Here is a 19,605-nt window from a genome sequence, read left to right on the forward strand (position 1 = left end):
ATATTCATGTGTGTAAACAATAAAAAAAAACCTGCAGAAGGAAGGAAGTTGAAGTGGGCTGGAGACAACTGCTTCCCTCTCGCGAGTGAAAACTTAAGCTCTGTGTGACCTCGTTCCTGAGTGAGTTTCTGTTTATTCAGCAGTATCAGGGGTAAAACTCTGACAATGGTCAACAGTACTGAACGCGGCACTGAGGTTTAGCAGGACAAGCACCGAGATGAGTCCACTGTCAGCGACCATAAGAAGATCATTTGCAACCGTCAATAAAGCTGTTTCTGTGCTGTAATGAGCTCTGAAACCTGACTGAAACTCTTCAAATAAACCATTCTTCTGCAGATGATCTGTTAGCTGTTTAACAACTGTCCACATGGCACAAGCAGTAGTCTGACATAAGACCCTAATCCCAAAACCTCAGTGGGTCTGCCTCGGCAAGCAGGGATCAGGGAATCATGCTAACTGTATTACATAGCTATATTGTCATTGTCTATGGCTACTCATTAAGAAAAGGTTTGTAAGGCACATTGGGGAGCGATGTGAACTATTGGTCATATCAATTGTATATAGTATTTGTATTTGTATTCTATTTTTATCTTATTGTATATTTATTTTATTCTACTGTATATAGTATTTTATTTTATTTTATTCTACTGTATATAGTATTTTATTTTATTCTATTCTGTACAGTTGTGTACTGTATTTATTCTTATTGTATTCTAATTTTTGCCTCATAACTTTTGCACTGTCCACTCCTGCTGTGACAAAACAAATTTCCCACGTGTGGGACTAATAAAGGTTATCTTATCTTATCTTATCTTATCTTATATATGCTCATCAACCACTTGTTAGGTACAGAAAAACTGAACTAAACTGAGATGTAAAATTAAAATGAAGTATTCCAAGTTGAACAATACTATTTACAGTATAGACAAGATATTACAGGTAAAAAACAGTCCATGAGCCATAAGGACGAGTTTTAAAGTTGAATCCACCACAGGTAGGAATGATTTTTCCTCCACACCCACAATGAACCATTTATTAGATAGAGCTGTTCAGTGTGGGTGTCGAGAAAAATGATAAATGTTAGCAATAATGAAACAAAGACACGAGAGGCTGAGAGAAAGATACTGTCAAATGTTTAATCCATTCAGTACAGGCTGTTTATCTCAGTGCAAGTGCCAAAAACAACAATATGAAGCCGTGTTTGGTTTATGTACACATGTGATGTTTGGCCGTGAGAAGCAGAGCGGTTCGAAGACAACAAACTGAAAACAATCGAACAAACAGCAGCAGAGAAACAAAAATAAACTGGACCCTTGGACAGACCGACTGAAAGGTAACACAGAGAGACAACCGTCGTTTTTCTTCATTTCAATCACCCACAAACACAAGTCAATGAGCAAAATTAATGGTATATATATTTATATTTATATATCTAAAGTGCATTACGGTACAAAAATATAGAAGGTCAGCAGCACCTCGATACATTTACAAAATAAATACACCATTCAGACAAAATAAATTAATGCAAAAAAACTGAACATAATTGGAATTTAAAAAAGGGAAAAGCAAGGATTCACAAAGAGTAAAATCTGTCGCCCTGCGGAGCGTCAATAAGGTTTATTTTCTTATCATATTCTGCTATCTACTCTGCTATATTTAGAATATTTACACATAATAAATATTTTCCAATTTCTTTCCAAACAATCACAGTTACAGAGTCTGTAATGTGAGCATTTAGGAGTCCACTCCAACCGTCCGAAGGTTTCTGCAACACAGGGAGAAAAACAGGTGAATCAGGGTGAATTACAGAGCTCTAACTGTCCGCCCTATTTTTCAGACATCATCATCTCAGCTCCACAACACTGACACAGCACAGAGTCAGTGCACTGCTGCACTCTGCAGTATCTGCGGCTGTAACGCGGCACACGCGTGTTCTGAAAACTCTCTAATCATGTGATCATGTTCTGAAAACCAGGTCAGCTGTTTGGACTCACCTTCGTCAGAGACTGACGGCGTTTTAATGCAGCGCCCTCTGGAGGCCGAGCAGAGACCTCCACTCCAGGTGGAGTCCGCTACCCAGTTCATCCTCCAGCCTCCACCCCAAAGAGCGTGCCCTCCTCTTCCTCTTTTCCCCTTCCCTCCTCTTCCCAGCCCTCGATTTCTTCTTCTTTTTGCCCGACACTTTATTCACGCCGTCTTTGTATGTCTGCGACTTGTTGGTCTCCTGTGGCAGGTTGGTGCCCTCCTCCTCCTCCAGCCGGAAGCTGATGGGGAGGTTCTTGGTGCCTCCGGGGGGTTTGGAGTGCAGGGTGCTGCCGGTGGTGCTGAGGTTGATTCCCAGGCCGCCCCCTGGCATCCCGACTCCGGCGTCGCTGCTGCTCCCGCCTCCCCCTGTGGTCCGCATGGGGAGGTCACGGATCTCTGCCGTGTGGACTTCGTCCAAAAGCGCCTTCAGGAGTAAAACACGCTCATGTTCCATCATCATCCGGCCTTTGTCGTGCATCAGCTGAGCGTGACTCACCGAGCGTTTCCTGAACAGAAGAAAGAAAGAAGGTTTGTTTACATGAAGCTTTTCAATCAAACAAAAACAACAACGCCCTTTTAAATGTTTCAGAGCTCATCTCTGCAGGTTTCTCCTTAAATAAAAACACCCTGTGACTCTGGCTGGAATCAAAAGTGTTACCATCTACACCACAGGAAGCACTTCAAACTGAACCGTGCAAAATAAAATAATATTTTTATTGTTGAAAAATTTGGTTTGATATTTGTTTTTACAGGCTTAATGACGAAGCTAAACACATGTGCATTATTTTGGGTTGCTCCCTGTTGTCCACATACTTTTGGCATTTTAGTGTTGACCTGACTGACCAGCAGAGGGCAGCACAGGCAAACAGTTTGAAATGGAGCAGCCGGAGAAACTGTATCCTTCTTCTCCTTTATAAATTCGACGGCATTTCTTGAACACAGGTTTCGTTGCTGTCTTTCCTCTCCAGTTGTTTTTGGACAGCGCTGTTGCATCCATGCAGAGAAATGACCTGATTCATCAAACCACAGCCGTGCCGTTGCTTTCCAAGCCTTCTAAAAGTGATACAGAAGATCCCCGCCCTGCGAGGAGGTCCAGGAGGGTTTTCTCTCCTTTTAGATGAACATGAGCGCAGCCAACGCTTTCACTCTTCATCTGCGTGGATGTTAACCGGCACATTCGTGGCACTCAGACCCTTGAGGGATTACAAAAACTGCTGCCACAAACACTTCGTGCCAATTAAATGTGGTGGAGGAAAAAGAAAAAAAAGCTGCTGTGATTCTGAAATGAAGCTGCACATTCCTCCACACTGAAAAAGTGAGTCATAATAAATCTATCGACTCTGATTTTAGCTGAAAACCCATCAGAGGAGTTCAGTCCTCAAGTCAGCAATAACACCATGAGAGTTACGATCGTTTAGTGTCAACTGCAGCAGCGCCACAGTTAAAACTCCACACTTTGAAGAACGAAGGCCTAAAAAATGAAGCTGGAGTTCCTCTGACGTCCAGCAGAGGCTCCAGCAGTGAGTTTACAGCTTGACACGGTGTGTCTGTGGATAATTTCATAACACCTGTACCAGGGAGCACATATTTAAAACTCACCCGTTTAACTCAGCTTTCATCTTAAAGCATCTTAAGCTTAAAATTTGATCCATCTTATTTTTTTAACAAGCAGTTTCATGTTGGTTTAATCAAACCACCAACATGCTGAATCCAAGCAGAGCCTACACAATTTCACCTCCACAACATTAGTTAAGTTTCTCTCCTAAAGTTCATCCACTTTTTTCAAGACGAATCACAGTGATGGCAGGCTGCTGTGACGCAACACGGGGTAACAGCTGATTTAGGTTTAGAAGTTGACTGACACCATCGTCAGGATTTATGCTTTCCATGGTGCGTAAGGGTAGATGGACCTGTTTCCTCAGCTGATCATCATACCACTCGAAGACACACACACACACACTCACACACACACACACACACACACACACACACACACACACACACACACACACACACACATTCATGCAGTGCTTTTATCTATGACTCTTGCTTTCTCTTGTTTTGCCCCTCAGGTTTTTGACCTCACGTCCACTGCAGCATCTCCTGTGAGCTCCATGCAGGGCTATGCTGACACGTGTGAGTCCTTATACTGAGGCTATGATAATTACTCTTCATACTGATGCACTGACTTGTATTCTCTCACTGATTCAAAAACTCTGGCAAAAAATCTGTTACAGCAACGTAGAGTTAGAGTTACACGGTGACGCAGGTTAGGTTACCTGCGGTCTCAGTTCGAGGATGGATCCCCTGTTACAGCACAGAGGTATAATCTCAAAAATGCTGAAACTTGTTAAGTTTTACAAATCAAAGATCTACAAAGCTGTGAGGGATTCAGGCTTCGCCGCAATGTTGCTTTACTGCGAGTCTCTGAGACTAACAGAGCAGCGGACACAGGTCGAAGGCTGCACACTGCTGAGCGCCAACGCCGCCCAGACACTTCAGGTGTGTGAGCACACAAACAGCTTCAGCAGGAGATACCGGAGGTTCCCGTGATGCCCTCCTCCACCCCCTGCTTCATACAGCAAACTGAGTAAGTGAAGCCTGATGACTGAGCTGCCGCTTCTCATTCAGCTTTTCCTGCTGAATAATAAAAATATCCAGAGCAGAACACACAGGCAGCTTCAACAGCAGCGTGTGTGTTTATATGCATACAGATATTTCCTGTAAATCGCCGCCTTTGAAAGCCGATCTGGTTCTGTTTTACCTTTAATAACAGTCACATCAAACACTCCACAGAGAGGAGGAGGAGCGGGAAAACAGGCCGGGACATCCTGCAGTGGCAGCGTTCCAGCGCCCCCCGTCCTCAGCCTGCCGGCTCTTAATTGTTTCTCTCTGTGGGAGACGAGTGAAAGACGAGTGTTTCCTAAAGGCAGCGGCGAGTGGTTAGAGATGATTCACGGCCCTGATGGCTGACAGTACCGGGCGGCTCTGATTCTGATGAATGTTTCTGATATTACGGCCCCTTTTAAAAGAAATTTGCAACTTTTTTTTGTCCGGCAAATAAAACACTAGAATTATTCCTGCATTAGCCCAAAAACAACCACACCACAAGACACCCAGAAAAAAATGAAGAATACCACAAAATCCTGACAGTCATTGTTATTATTATTATTATCATTATTTTTATTATTATGATTGTTATTGGCTCCAGATTTAAAGGGACTTTTTTAAATCACTCGCTGCAGATTTTAACTAAAACTTTCACCACTAGGGGGCAGCGCTAGCTGAGACATGTGCTCCCCTTTTAGTCGCGCTCTGGCTTCACCAATAGTTTTTGCTTTTACTTGGTGACCAATTTAACAGTTAAAGTTTAAATTTAATCACGGCGCCATCTCCTGATTCAAAACAGTATTACAAGAAAGAAAAGCTCTGGTTTGACTTTGTTAATATCTCTAAAATCAACAAATGCTTTGGACATAAAGTCAGTGCAGTCGAGAGGTCATTATGTTGACCCGGTGACGTAAAAACAAAATAGTATTAAGTTTTAAAAATTTGAAATACCTTTAAACAAATTAATGTGCAATCATTCATTTGTTAGCGTGTAACTCCTTAACAGAAAAAATGAGACCTATCTTTCATAAAACTGCTTCATGAATACCAAAAGTTCACGTTTGACAGCCTGAGAAGCACAAATTAAAAATGAAAAACCATGAAAATTTATATATTTTTTTCTGTGAAGGTTCTTAGTCATCCAGGTCATCGTAGTCAAAGGAGCTTGCAAAGAAAACCGTCTGCACTTATTTTTTTAATATTAAAGAAAACATACTGAACTACAATTGAGTCTACGGAAAACAGGGTCAGAGGTCAATAGCTCCCACCGCTGGCTGATTTTTGATCCCTTCACTGCGCTCTCGTTTTTCTTTCCACCCAGGTAGCGTGAACCCCGTCCCCCCAAAAATCCCATTAGGTACATATCACACACGGCAAGGGAAACGTCTGGAGTCCGTTAAGGAAAACCCGGAGCTCTGAATCACTCCGCTCTCCTCCTCCTCCTTCAGCGTCGGCTCAGAGCATCCTCCCAATGCTTACATCCAAAAACCATCTCAGCGATATGATCTTTCCAAAGTGGAAAAAAAGCTCCTGAAGTGTGTTTAAAATTCTGACCGAGCAGCGTGAAGGAGCATTTATTCTGCTTGGCATCAAACAGCTGAGCAGGTTTGGTTTGGTCCCAAGCCGAGCCGAACATCAGCATTATTCATCCAACTCACTCCCAAACAGCGAGGGAGGTCGGAGGGGTTTATCGCACCGAGATGGTCTCTGCTCTGGGTAAACATACAGGTGGGCGAAGGCTAACTAAACACAAACGAGCACATTTTCCAGCCTGCAGCTCACCCACCGTGATGAGGCGAGCTGCTGGACACACATGAAAAGACTCAAAAATGAAATCCAGACTTACATTCTGCTGCTCAGGGCATCAATCGGCCGTCCAAAGTGCGGCACCGGAGAGCAGAGCAAGAAGACAGCAAAGCACCACTGCTGCAGGACCGTCCTGGAGAAGAACATTATTTCTGCAAAGAGAAGAAACAAGAAAGTCATCTCTCTCATTTCACCAAACAGTAGTTTAACCCAAACACGAGAAGAAAAGTTCACAGGAAACTTACGTTCCCACAGCAGCACAGAAACAGAAAAACACAGAAAACGAGTCCTTTCTCAAACTGTCTCAGGAGAAAATCCAGGTGATGACACCTTTAGGGGGAAAAAGCAATCCCAACAAGCCAAAACTCATCCAGCAGCTCCTCTTTGGTTTGTTCCCAGTTTAAAGCCTCCTCATAGAGTGAGCAGGGAGGTCATCCAGCTGCAGCTACAGCGGTTAAAGGTGAGCCCGACTGCAGTGCTGCAGGTCGCTCTGATGGGAGCATTTGTTGCATGCTGCCTGAGAGCTGCTGCAGGTCAGAGACGGGAAAGGGGAGGACTTGTTAACAGAGAGGAGGACCTCCTCACGCCTCCTTCAGGGAGGGGAGCAGAGGAGGAAACATGGCAGGAAGGTGGCGCTCAAGCAGCAACAAAAGCAAGAACCACAGCTGGATCTACGGAGGTCAGTTAGTGCCAACAGCACAGAGTCTGAGGCCACAGACGGCAGCACATACTTACTAAAGTCAGTCATTCCTGCAGCTGCATGTCAGCCTTTCACACTGTCACTGCACAGTTATCAAGGTCTAAATCATCACAACAAGGATATTGTTGTGATGTAAAAAACATGAATGACATTTAAACACCTTTTTAAAGCAACTTTTTATAACTTCAGACACTAGTGTATATATTCTGTGTCTAATGTAAGCTAATGTGTTGCACACTGAGAAAATAGCATCACACCTTTTGGATTTTAGTGGAAAATCAGCCCACACCCTACTCTGCATCATTTAATCACTAAATGATTAATTTTTTTAAATTAAATAATAAAAAAAATCATGTCAACCCCTCACAAAGCTCTTAATATCACCCGGTTTTCAGTATGACATCATAGCAGGAATATCTTTGTTAGGCCATGAGAGGCACATGAGCCCACCACATGTTCTTCAAACCCTCCACATGTGAGGGGCAGCCAGTCAGAAAAACTGAAAGCAGAACATGTATTTTTTTTATTTCTTTTCTTCAGTGCTGATCACAGCTCGACTGTAATTCGTTTTTAAATCTCAATATTCAGTTCAGTAAAACCAAAGGTGAAGTCTGTGATATCAGGCGATGGCAGCGTCGCTGCGCCTAAACTTGGTGATGGTTTATGAGCGATCCACTCTGACAGCGGGTGTCAGCAGCGACCGTGAGCCATCACTGGCCTTTAGACTCGAGGAGTTAGGTGGTTTGTCTCAGGTACGATGCCTCTGAGGACAAAATCAAAGGAGGGTGATGAGGTCTGGCAGGTTCAGCCCTTACCTGTCAGTGCAGCGAGGACGTGCACAGAAAACAAATCACGTGTATCAACACACTGCAGATCAGGACATTTTGAAACTATGAAGAAAGTCGAGCGGTCCATTATTGTTTCATATTGTTGTGAGTGAGACGCTATAGAGTCTCCGTTAACAAGTATGCAAAACTGTACTTTCATCTATCTTAATTTGCAAATGGGATGTAATTAAATTATATACATTTTGATAACATTTCACTGTAAAGTTCATTAACTTTTAATTCTAATATTTCATGGGCTGACTTGTTCTTAAGAGTAGAAAACGGAAGTTTAACAACCTTAAAGTTACGTAAAATAAAGATAAAAATCCTGGAAAAGTTCAGATTCATCTGTATCTAGTGTAGCTCTGCATTAGCTCCATACGCCGTGCGGGAGGAGAGCTTACATAAGAGCGATGACAATCTTGGTGGTCTGAGGCTGTTTGATCCTCACACATGAGGAATGTTTCCAGCTGAGTCGTATTTAACGTGATTAGATCAGATTAGATCAGATTCCTGTAATCAGGTGTAGAGATCAACGTGTGGGAACGGAGCTGCTGACAGAAATGATTCAGTTTAATTACAACAGATCAGATTTATAAGTCGGGAGAAACCTAACATGCAAATATGAGACTTACACTCTGGAAACAATACACTTCTGTATTTTAAAGCCTACTGAAGCAGCTGGTTTCCATCATGATGCTAAAAAAAATACTCATAGTAAATCCATGGATAGACTGTATGTGAAAGATGGACATAGCCACCTAGCAGTTTCTAGACTCCATTTCGAAGCGTCACCAAGGTTAACGCTAAAGGAGCCACAGAGGATTTCTACCCAGGAAACAGTGAGTACACTTTCCATAATGTTAGCCTACAGTGAGACTTGAACTCACGACACCTGGTTTACAAGACCAGTGCTCTAACCCCATGAGCTATGCAGCCTGGTATGCAAGGTGAAGCTCCACCCACCACACCTGGCCAGCACTCAGGTGAGAGGCCTTCTAAGATTTTCGGACATGCAAAAGAGCTAAAGCAACACAAGAGTGAAGTTTAAACTGATGTTTCAAAATACATGTCCCACATATGAGATTATTATTAGTAACAACTTAAGTTAGTTGAATTAGAGTTTTTCTTTTTTTTTATGATTTTTAGACATTATGACCTCATTAAGCTAGTCTGAGAATTGGCTACACTGCCACTCAAGCTCTAACAACAACCTTTAAGACAAGCCATTAAAACTGTTAATATTTGTGACATATTAGGAATTTCAAATCTGATGAGCCAAAATGAAGCAATGAATTTTGAATTCTATTGAAGGTTTGGCAGAGGAGTTACAGCTAAAACACGCGGCACGTCATCCTGAAAGCAGAAGAAATTTTTTATAGTTTGTGGATTGAACGACATATTTGTTTAAAACAGCTTTGAGTAACGATGTCTTGCAAAAGCACCGGATTTACATGTTTTATTTAATTTTGTCTGAGAAATGTGCATAACACACCTGATGTAAGCTGAATTTATACTTTTAACTGCTGCTTTTTAAAAAAATAAAATCATTTAATCTATGAAATACATTAACAGTGCAGTTTTGCAGTGAAACACATCAATGTTCTGATCGCTGAGGAAACTAACAGACCTGTTTTACTCAGTATGTAAACATTAGATGATCAGAATACAAATCTATACATCAACCTTCTGGCTTCAAGTGGAGCCCCCAAGTTTCCTAAGTTAACCCCCACATATGTGAGAGCAAACAAGAGTAAGTCAGACAATCACGGCGGGCAGCAGCGCCATCGCCCTACCCTGCTCTGACTGACACTCGTTGAAATATCAGCAATGTGTTCCAGCTGTCGCTTCCCACAATTAAGACCAGATCTCACAGAAAAACGCAGCCCAGCGCACACTCAGCGGGTCTTATCTCTGTGGCGGGGAAATCACTGGTGGGAAAAAATGTTTACTCAAGCATGTGGCATCGACTTTTCGCATGTTTGAAGCTGAGATTTATGTGCAATTGTACAAGTTTTTCTAACCCAGCGCCATGGAAACGCTAGGTTCGAAGCATGATTAGAAACAATAGACAGGAGATTGATGTTACTGACGTTTCAGCCAACTGACGTCTGAGTGCACACAAACATTTCTTGGCTTTCTCTTCAGGAATGTTAGCACCGATTCCCAAACAGGAGTTCCACTTAGATATAATTACAGTTTATAAATTATCCTTCATTGTAGCATGAATCCACCAACAGCATCAAAACCACATGATCTACACTACTGTGCAAAAGTCTTAAGCCACCCCTCATTTCTTTTTATTTCTTTGAGCTAGACTTTGTGTATTTCATTTTTTTTTCTTTAGCATTACTTCCCCAGGCTTTCACAGTTCTTCTTTGGACTCTGGCTGCTTTTCGACTCATTTCAAGTCCAGTCCTTGTACTGACCATTTTCAGAGGAATTTTTTTTTTTGTTGTTGTTGTTAAGCCCATTAACTCTGACCTATGGCTAATTCAAGCATAAAAAGACTCCTAACTAAAGGGATAAACCAGTGTTGTGTCTACATAGCACAGACAACTAAGCAAAGAACAGATTTAAAATTGTATCTTGAGGCTTGTTGTTACTAGCATCAGAAAAACACAGTGTTTCTTCCCATTTCTTTAGCTGAATCTGTGAAAAATGCCAACGATAACACAGTTTGACATAAAATTTTATTTTTGCATAAACAAGGTGATTCCCAAAGAGCTGTTAGCTAAAAACCTAGCATATCTCAGCACAGTGTGAAGTGTCAGTTAAAAAGGGGAGGAAACTGGACAAGTGAAGGACAAAAAAAAAAAGAATGTGAGGCCTAAAAGACTTTCTACAGCAGATGAAAGATATCTGAAAGTCATGTCAATAAGAAAGAGGAAAACATCCAGATAAGATCTCAGAGATGCATTTGGACCATCAGCTGATCAATCCATGTGTGAGAGGTATAATAGTGAGTTCTCTAAAGTCGACATGCAAACTGCATGAAGCCACTGTGATAAAACACAAGGGTTTCTAAGCTTCATTTTCACATCTCAATGTTAGCATTTTAGCCTCCACTAGATTGTTTTTTGGAGACAGAAGCGTCCATGCTGACCTGTTTACAGATGGCCTAATACTTGACAGTGTTCAGGCTCTCTGCACAACAAACACCTCACTGAGCATGTGCCAGAAAAGTAAATAGATGCTGGTTTCTGTAACTCCTGATGTTTGTCCTGCACTCCTTCCTCCTTCTCTCTTAGATGTTTCTTCTCTTGTCCAGCCAAACAGATATGAATAAATAAAGCTAAAACATCCTAGCTGGACCCTCCTTGAGTTACATGCAGACTCTGTCTTGGCTGGCTGTCTGTATTTAAAGAGCTGGACCTGGGTTTATGTTGGGACAGCTTTAATCAGTGTACCAGCTAACCCGAGCCTTCATCAGCTCCTCTAAGCGTAAAGAGCCGCATGAAAGGTGAAGATTAGCCCACCGTGCGCTCTGAAAATGTTTAGCTAACATTACTGACAGCCTCCTGGAGTTTCAGAAGAGCTGCGCTCCTCCTTCATGCACATATAGATATTTATCAGGGCTTCCCTGCAGCACGGACTCTGAGTCTAAGGCAACTGGTGCAGTTGAGTCAGGCTGTGTTTTCAATTTACCCAATTATCTCAAACATTTTGGCTTGGCGACTGTGGTCTATTGATGCGTCCTTGATTTTTACCCAGAAATAGCAGCTTCACTGTAAAGGTCACTGTATGAACATGAGAAGCACACAATGAACACATTATTTGTTAAACCTGCAGGCTGCCAACATGAGCCCTGGACGCGGTGATGCAACAGAGCTTTCTGCTGCGCTTTTCATTCATTAGTGATCATAAACAGAATCCATTGTTCCCTCCCCAGTCACTGCTCGCAGTATAAAACAAGTCAACATTTGATGGTGAATGATTAATGCCAGAGGGAATCAGGGGAGTCGTTTTCCCCACAGTTTGTCTGCAAATTAGTCGAGTTCCTTCCAGTTTATGAGCTCCTCTGGTTGGAGCTGATTCAGGAACACGAAGTCCAGCAGATCCTCTTTACACCAGAGGACAAACAGAGGAATACCATAGGTCTGTGGCGGGAACATGTCCATGTCCCTCCTCCTCCTCCAGAGGCTGGAAAGAAAGCTCTCATGTGCTTTTGGCCTGTGAAAGCCACTTTACCTGCATGTAAACAGGTACAAGAAAGAAAAAGTATTTTCCTGGCAGCAAGCAGCCTGTGGGGTCTGAGCCAGGAAAGCTGTTTTACATTCACAGAAAATTGCTGGGTTTTGGCAGAGCACCACATACACAAAACAAATGTCCGCTTTTAATCTGTGCGACGGCGCCCCGCCTCCCCTGCCTCTCTGCTTTTGAAAACAATTCTACACACAAAGCCATGTACTGTTGGCGTGCACCCCCATCCACGGCCCTGACTCCCTCCTGAGAGCCCCTGCATCTCCTATAAGTCGTCACAACACGGTCAGGTGAGGGGTGTCTAAGGAGATGCTCAACAGAAAACCTGCCACAACACTGAGGAAACATTTGGACTCTGCTAGAGTAGCTTTGTATGGTTCACAGCTCAAAGTAATCCTTATTTATCTCACACCAGGCCTTGGTGCAGCCCAGTGGCTCTCCTGACTCTTTAAAACAACTTCCTTCCACCCAAACTCTGATAAGCACGCAGTGAATTTCCAATCGTGTCAGCTGGTCATGAGGTCGGGGTGGGGAGTAGAAAACTCTGGGAATCTGTCTGCAGCAGCTCTCATAGTCAAGGAATTACTGTTTGTGGTTGGACCACGGTGGTGGAGCATGTGTTCCTGTGGTGGGCGTGGGTTGTATAAAGTGAATGAGAGTAAAACAAGAGGGTGGGAGGCTGAGAGTTTCTGTCCATCCAAATACAAACTGTACATTCCTGAATTCCTCAGGTCAAACATGTCACCGCTGAGCGAGGACAGGGCCGCGAGGAGGAGGAGGTAAGCCAGAGGTCAAAATGAGAGCGAGGGGAAGGCCACCCCTGAGCGAGGGAGAGGTAGCGACTACTCCTGGTCTCTTCATCATCGCTCACTCATCTTCATCCATCACCCTTCCCCGCGGCCTCCATTCCTCACAGCGAAAACTCCTTTGTGATTTAGGGCAAGTCTTCCAGCTACCATCGCGCAAGTGCCATCACGTCTGTTCAGAGTGTGAGGCCAACTCTTGTTCACAGGAGTGTTCATGCCTCACTTCAAGGTGGAATAATTACAAACACACACTCGTTCCAGTCAGCTGCACGACATTACACAGCGGCACAAAAATAACTCAATCAAACTTATTCATATGTTATTAATGCACAACACCAGCTGTAATGTTACACCACCCACCAGTAACCAGGACTGCAACCCAGAGACACCTGTCAACACCGCCCGCCAGTGATGTCAGACATAAGAAGAAAAGCTCCATAAAATTTTACTATTTTACTATTCATTATCTATGATAATTTTTACATTTACTATTTTATTATTACAAACAACACATGCACAGTAATGAGTTGGTATGAAGACTGTTTCGCAGTAAGCTAATAAATAACCTGGTGACGTAAAAAAGAAAGAAGGCTGCTGCGACTAGCACTGTTAGAGCTAGCCACTCTCCACAAACTGATAGCAACACTTAAATCACAAGAACAAGTGCAACAGACTCAAATTAGCAACACATTCTTTTACTACTTTAAACTACATAGATATGTTTGACTATTTCCATTCAACAGATTGTCTCAAGCTAATGTTATCATTAGCGTTGCTATGTTGCTATTATATTTGGATATGCGCTTGTAGAAAAACAATCTAGAAAATTAGGAGCAATAAAATAATTTTTAACGTACAAAGAAGAATATACAGGTAGTTGGGTTGTGTAACCACACTGGGTAAATCTGCCCCCTTGTGTTGAAGGTTGAAATTTTCCTCATGTTTTTTTTTTTTTTACATAAAGTACCCCTACAGAGTGATTTTAATCAGATTGAAATGATGGTAGAATATTTATTCTATATCATCTACGTTTTAATTTTTTTTGAATGAACCTTGTGAAAAAATGCAATTGCTTCTTTTTCAGTTATTTTTCCTGCCTGCTGGATGTCCGTGGGGTGGCTGCTGTTCATTAGCTCTTTAACTGGGCACGAGTAGCCTCCACAGTTGGTTTTAATAATCCCCTAGACTGTCACTTTCTTTGTCGTTATGTAACAGCTGGATCCTGAAATATTCTAAAGACATTAAGTGAAGTTTTGTTTACATTCTTGCATAGTGTATATTTTTATAATGACTTATCTGCACTAATGTAAAGTTTATGCAGGGTAGTTTCATATGTGTCGGGACTGATAAGTTCTTATAGTTTTTACAGAGTTGTGCTGTTTTATAAAAATACATGGCATGGGTGTAGTCTGTGTGGTTCTGTGAATGATAGAAAGGCTTGAACGAAGTCTGCAGTGGTAATGTTGTAGGCAAAGAGAGCTGTGTTCCTCAGTTGGCTTTATTAATCGAAGCCAACTGCCTGTTTTCACTGATGTGTCATCTAAACTCCCACCAGGAGCCAGCAACTTAAAAAAAACGATATCATACGTCAGCACAAGTAACTGAAGAGGAAGAGCAACGCTCAGCAGAAGTCATTCCTGCAGTTCTCTGGCATTAACTCTCAGCAGGATGAATGTTACAGCAGCATAGAGCTCTGAACACCAGCATCATGGAGAGACCAGGGGAAGGCGCCTGCTGTCTGCCTCTCAGGCTCTTAGGGTGAATTTTGCAGATGTCCCCACATGGGTGTGCATAATCTGCTGGTGTGTCACTCTTGGATCCCACCAAGGCAATCAAGTCCCTAAACTCAATTAGATCTGATTATGGTTAGTGCTGCACTGCCAGCAAACTGGATTAGAATATGGAGAGGACAGAAAGTGGTTTTGAGCAGTTTTGACTTGCTAAACAGTCTTTATGGGTTTAGGCTTGTGATTAGATTAGCATTTAAAGGGAGACACTGAAGGTATTTGACTCTCTAAAGCAGTCTTTAGTACCAAACTATGCTGTCTGTGAATATGTGTATGATAACAGGACCACCTGCTTGTATTTAGTTTGGATTACAAGAAGGATGAATCACTATCGGCAATTCTCAGACATTAGGATCCAGCAGCGAATGAGCTAACCCCACAAAACAGAAAACAGGCTAACTGTAAAATTTTGGTGAGAAAACAAAAAAACAACAACCCAAAAAACCTCAAGAATTCATTAAAACAAACTCATTAGTGATGCAGTGTGGTGATCGATCATGAGCACCACAGAGACATGAGATAATAACCTCACTAAAAACCACAAAGAGCATAAAGAATGGACACAGCTTCTAGGTCAGAAACGTAAAGCCAGTGCAGAAATGCCTTTAACCTGCTTTCTATTCTACCAGATGGTGAACGCTGTGGTTGCTGTTACACCCCTCTGAAACCCCTATTCTTTTTGCAGTGGCTTGTGCAAGAGTCTGCAGGTGTTGCCTGGGCTGAATTGACCATTGAGGTGTTGATAAAGACATGTCTGATACAGACTTTGGAGAGACACACCAGTTTTTGTCTTCATGCTCTTTGCAATACAAACTATTTTAGCAAATGTAAAATAAAACCTATGCTTTTTGAAACTTTGATGTCAGTACTTATGTTTATATTGCGGCATGTTTATATCATAACATAAGATGGGGGCTCATCCAGGATATTTTGGACTCTATTTTGGATATTTTTGAAAAGATTAAAAAAAATTGTTTTTTTTTTAGTGGGTGAGTGATGGTTACAGTGTTCACTGTGATTGAGCAAACTCTCATTAGTCGATATGTTTCAGGCATCAAAGCACCTGTTTGTTGTTTTCCTTTATTGTTTAAGTTTATCATGTTTGGGGGTTTTCCTGGGGTATGCTTCAGAGTTTGGTAGACTACATCTCTGGTCTGCTGCCTGCTCTCAAGTTTTCGTTTAAAGTTTCCTTGAGCCTGGTACTCCACTGAGGAGTAGGTAGGTAAAGTTTTTTGTTGATGGTGTATTTGGGAGTTGCTCAAAGTAAACCAGTGGCACTGAACTCTGCAGGAAATAGAGATCAGGTTGAGACCACGCATTATTTATAGTCCTATGGCTGAAGCAGGTGGGCCTTATGTTGAATTAGCATATAGTATGTAGTTGTAGCCATGTCTATAGATCTAGTACACCAGTGTTGATGGATGCTAAATAATGAGGTGATTGCTTTGTGCTATTACCTTTAGTGCTGTGGATAATCTAGCTACTTTTGTTGGATCACTTGTGAGTGCTGTTGGCCAGGTAATGGAAATAACACTTTGTGGTGCTGAGCCACTCTTGTTGAGATTATTGTGTAGAAATGGCTTTTGTAGTAGTTTTGTAGTAGTGGCTCCATTTGTAGTTGGTTGCTAGTATGCTCCCCAATTGGTTGGGGCAGATGATTGTTGGGGTTTTCTCTGTTATATTATTGTCTATCTGTCTTAAACTATAAAGCTTGTTAACCACACCTGGTGAGGCGTGGATAAAGACATAGCTCAGGCTGACTTTGGAGAGGCACACTAGTTTTTCTCTTTATGGCCTTTGCGGTACCAACTATTTTAACAGTAGTAAAATATAACCTGTTTTTTTTTCTAAACTTTTGAGTCAGTCTCCACGTTTATGTTGGTCATAACACTGCAAAAAAACTTCTGGTCCTGTCAAAGTACAGTATCTAAGGAAAAGAGCTCTGACTTAGAACCTTACTAAGCTTAAGGACTGTCACTCAGTTTGGATCATACTGAACAAAATATAAAATCTATTTTATAGATCTTGGTCATACCAATTTTCAAAATGGAGGATGCTCATTGGCTAATGACAAATTGTTAGCCAATGAATGGTCTGTTTTACAAACAGACCAACCCATCTCATCACATCCACACTTTTGTAATCAAGGTGGATGGCACAACGCTCAGATTTCAAAACTCACTTCAGAAATTAAATGATGAGGTTATTTTTTTTACTTTTCTTCTGTCCTTGACCTAAGTATGAAAATAATGTCAAACCAAATAATTTAAAAGAAGACTCTTCACTTTTCATTTGAAATACCACGCTGAAAAACACCAAAACACAAAACATGCACATAGGCAATTCAAACTTTTCATCATTGGTAAAAGAGATCTTATAGAAACAGAAATATGCAGTCGTAATATAAAAGTTTCTCCTGTGTGCTATGGTTACTGGTTGGTGGGAAGTCTGAAAATGTTAATAAGTAAGAAAATAAACTCCAAGTTTCTCAGAAGTGGAATAATATATCTTTGACTCATGTGCCAGTCACCTTTAGTTGCAAACCAGGTTTTCCCTGGAATTCACATACAGTGGAGTGTTGTGCAGTAAAACATAAATAATCTGACAGGAAAAGCATAACATGAGAATCGGATAGGAGTCATTCTTCGGAGAAAAGCTAAAAAAAATGTTCTTTTTTTCTGATTCACAGGATGAGAAAGGACACGAGTCTCTGTGGGACTGTGACGGAGCACAGTAGAAAAAAAATCCACTCCCTTCAGTCTTTCCTTTAGTGGTGGATCATTTTAAATCCTCGTTGTATTTAACAGCTATTTTATAGTTTAAACTGATGGTGACAGCATTTCTTCTCAATGAACACAAAACCCTGCATTATCTTTCTGCCATGTTTTGTAAAATCAGATATTGCTTTATTATGAGCTATGATTTCTGACAGATGTTCATACACAAAATGACCACTACCTCTTCCTCACACAGACCACATTTATACTTCATATATAGTTGATAGTTACTAGCTGTCTAGTCTATTCAGACTGGTAGCTGTTATGAAGCACACATGCTCCACACATTGTCCCTACTATGCTCAGTGTCACAGTTTTGTACTTAGAAAAATAAATTAAAAAAAGCTACATGGATGTAATAAAGTCACCAATAAACACAATAACCATGCTAATATTTAAGTGTTTCAAATTTCTGTCCAAGTACGGTACAGTCTTTTGTCCTTTAAACGGCACCTCAGCATGCCAACACACTCAAAACTTTGTCCAAACAGGTTCTCTCAGTTCTTAAAGACCCAATCTTGACCCTATCAGACAGGCTCAGGGGCAATAATCAGTGTTATTGGTTCTGGGTCAGATTTTAATTGTTTTTTATTACGCTTTGTTCTCTTTGGACCAGGATAATTTGCCATCAGAGCCATCTCTTTCAAATAAATGTAACATCCACCTGATCTAGATTTACAGGTAGGAGCAGGATTACAATTAGTTTTAGTCATATGTTTAAAAATGGATGGATCTGTGAATAAATATGAAGATGTTAGCTTATAATACATTTCTAAATAAGAGTCATAAATACATTTTTGCATTATATTATTTTCTATTAAAAGCTATTCTATAGTTCTATACAAAGATTTGGACATTAATGTAACTTCAACTCTAACCCTGTTCTCAATTTGCTGTTCAGAAATGTGGTGGATAAGACAGAATTTTCTTTCTATGAAGGACTACTCTGCAGACAGAAGCACAAACCCAACATCTTGGTTTCTTTACTCTGTTCAAAGTCGTCTCCGTCCTCCTGTGCACATATGACAACAATTAATTGTTTTGCATTTTGTACTCACCAGTTTTAGAGTTCCTGTCTTCTTCTGATTCTTCTGATTACGAATCCAATGAGGAGTTGTAAAGAAAATCAAAATTTCCTCACTCCTCTTGTCATTAGAGGTGTTCCTCTGAAGAGAGAGGAAGGTTTGTCGGCTTCTGCCGGAGTGTTTCTGCTCCTGAAGGTTTGCAAAGCCTTATAAATAAGGTTAAGCCCTCCTGTTGACATCATATGCCGGTCACTGCCATCATCACCGCCTCATGGTAGCAGCAGAAGCCATAAGGCTGCATATATAATTAGATGGATGAACTTACTCACTCGATCTGCTCTGCACTCCTCCCACATCCCTTCATTTTAAAAGAGGAAACACAAGACACCACAACTTCACTTCAATTCAGAGTCAGATCTAATGACACATGTGAGTGCTCCTTGTTGTGTTTGGTTCCCGGCCAGTAAATCTGGTTTCTTCTACCAGTTGTGGTTGTTTTACTCTTGCTTTGTTAAAAATTTCAGTGTTTTTTACTTTTCTGCACGTCACTGAGGCATGCCAATAAAATAAAATATTATTCTTTCACCTTCTTAACCTTTACTTAGGCAGATTAATATGATAATTTAAAAGCCAGTCATGAAAACAGAATTGAGACAAACCAGCCGAGGTGGGTGTGATGTCTGTTTTTGTCTCGGTTTTAATTCTACTCTATTAAATAACGACCCCCTGCTGCAGACTTTTGTTTGCCTGTCCGGAGGCGGGAGGGAAAAAAGAGAAAAGAGAAAGAGCTCCAAAACATGGTAGTAGTGGTTTTGTCCGTCACGCCTTCCACTGCTTGCGTAGCATCCCTCCTAATCTCCAACACGAAAGCAAAGCACTCGGGTTTCCAGCCATGCCATCTGGTCTGAGGTTCTCTATGTTTAGCAGAGGGTCGTGGTTTGAGGTTGTGAACGTCAGGTCAAACACTCCATCGCAAGTCGAAGCCAGACGTTGCCTGCCTGCCTGCCATTTCCAGTGTGCCAGGACTGGCTGCCGGAGA

The 19,605-nt window shown here is 41.6% G+C and overlaps 1 protein-coding gene across 2 annotated transcripts; it reads right to left on the bottom strand.

Annotated features, from left to right (window-relative positions):
* Positions 1-1,122: 1,122 nt before the first annotated feature.
* pthlha (parathyroid hormone-like hormone a) lies at positions 1,123-18,732 on the bottom strand. 2 transcript variants are annotated; one of them, XM_005734145.1, is made up of 4 exons: positions 18,600-18,732; positions 6,482-6,593; positions 1,995-2,531; positions 1,123-1,765 (listed from the first exon to the last, which is right to left on the bottom strand). In XM_005734145.1, the coding sequence occupies exons 2-3, from the start codon at positions 6,586-6,588 to the stop codon at positions 2,018-2,020; spliced, it is 621 nt and encodes a 206-aa protein (XP_005734202.1). In that variant the 5' UTR covers positions 6,589-6,593; positions 18,600-18,732; the 3' UTR covers positions 1,123-1,765; positions 1,995-2,017. The 2 variants fall into 2 exon arrangements, with proteins under 2 accessions (XP_005734202.1, XP_005734201.1); XM_005734144.1 differs by lacking the exon at positions 18,600-18,732 and adding an exon at positions 6,687-6,963.
* Positions 18,733-19,605: the final 873 nt, after the last annotated feature.

The sequence above is a fragment of the Pundamilia nyererei genome, unplaced genomic scaffold (assembly GCF_000239375.1).
Source record: "Pundamilia nyererei isolate P.nyererei 1_Seehausen unplaced genomic scaffold, PunNye1.0 scaffold00057, whole genome shotgun sequence".
Classification (NCBI taxonomy): Eukaryota; Metazoa; Chordata; class Actinopteri; order Cichliformes; family Cichlidae; genus Pundamilia; species Pundamilia nyererei.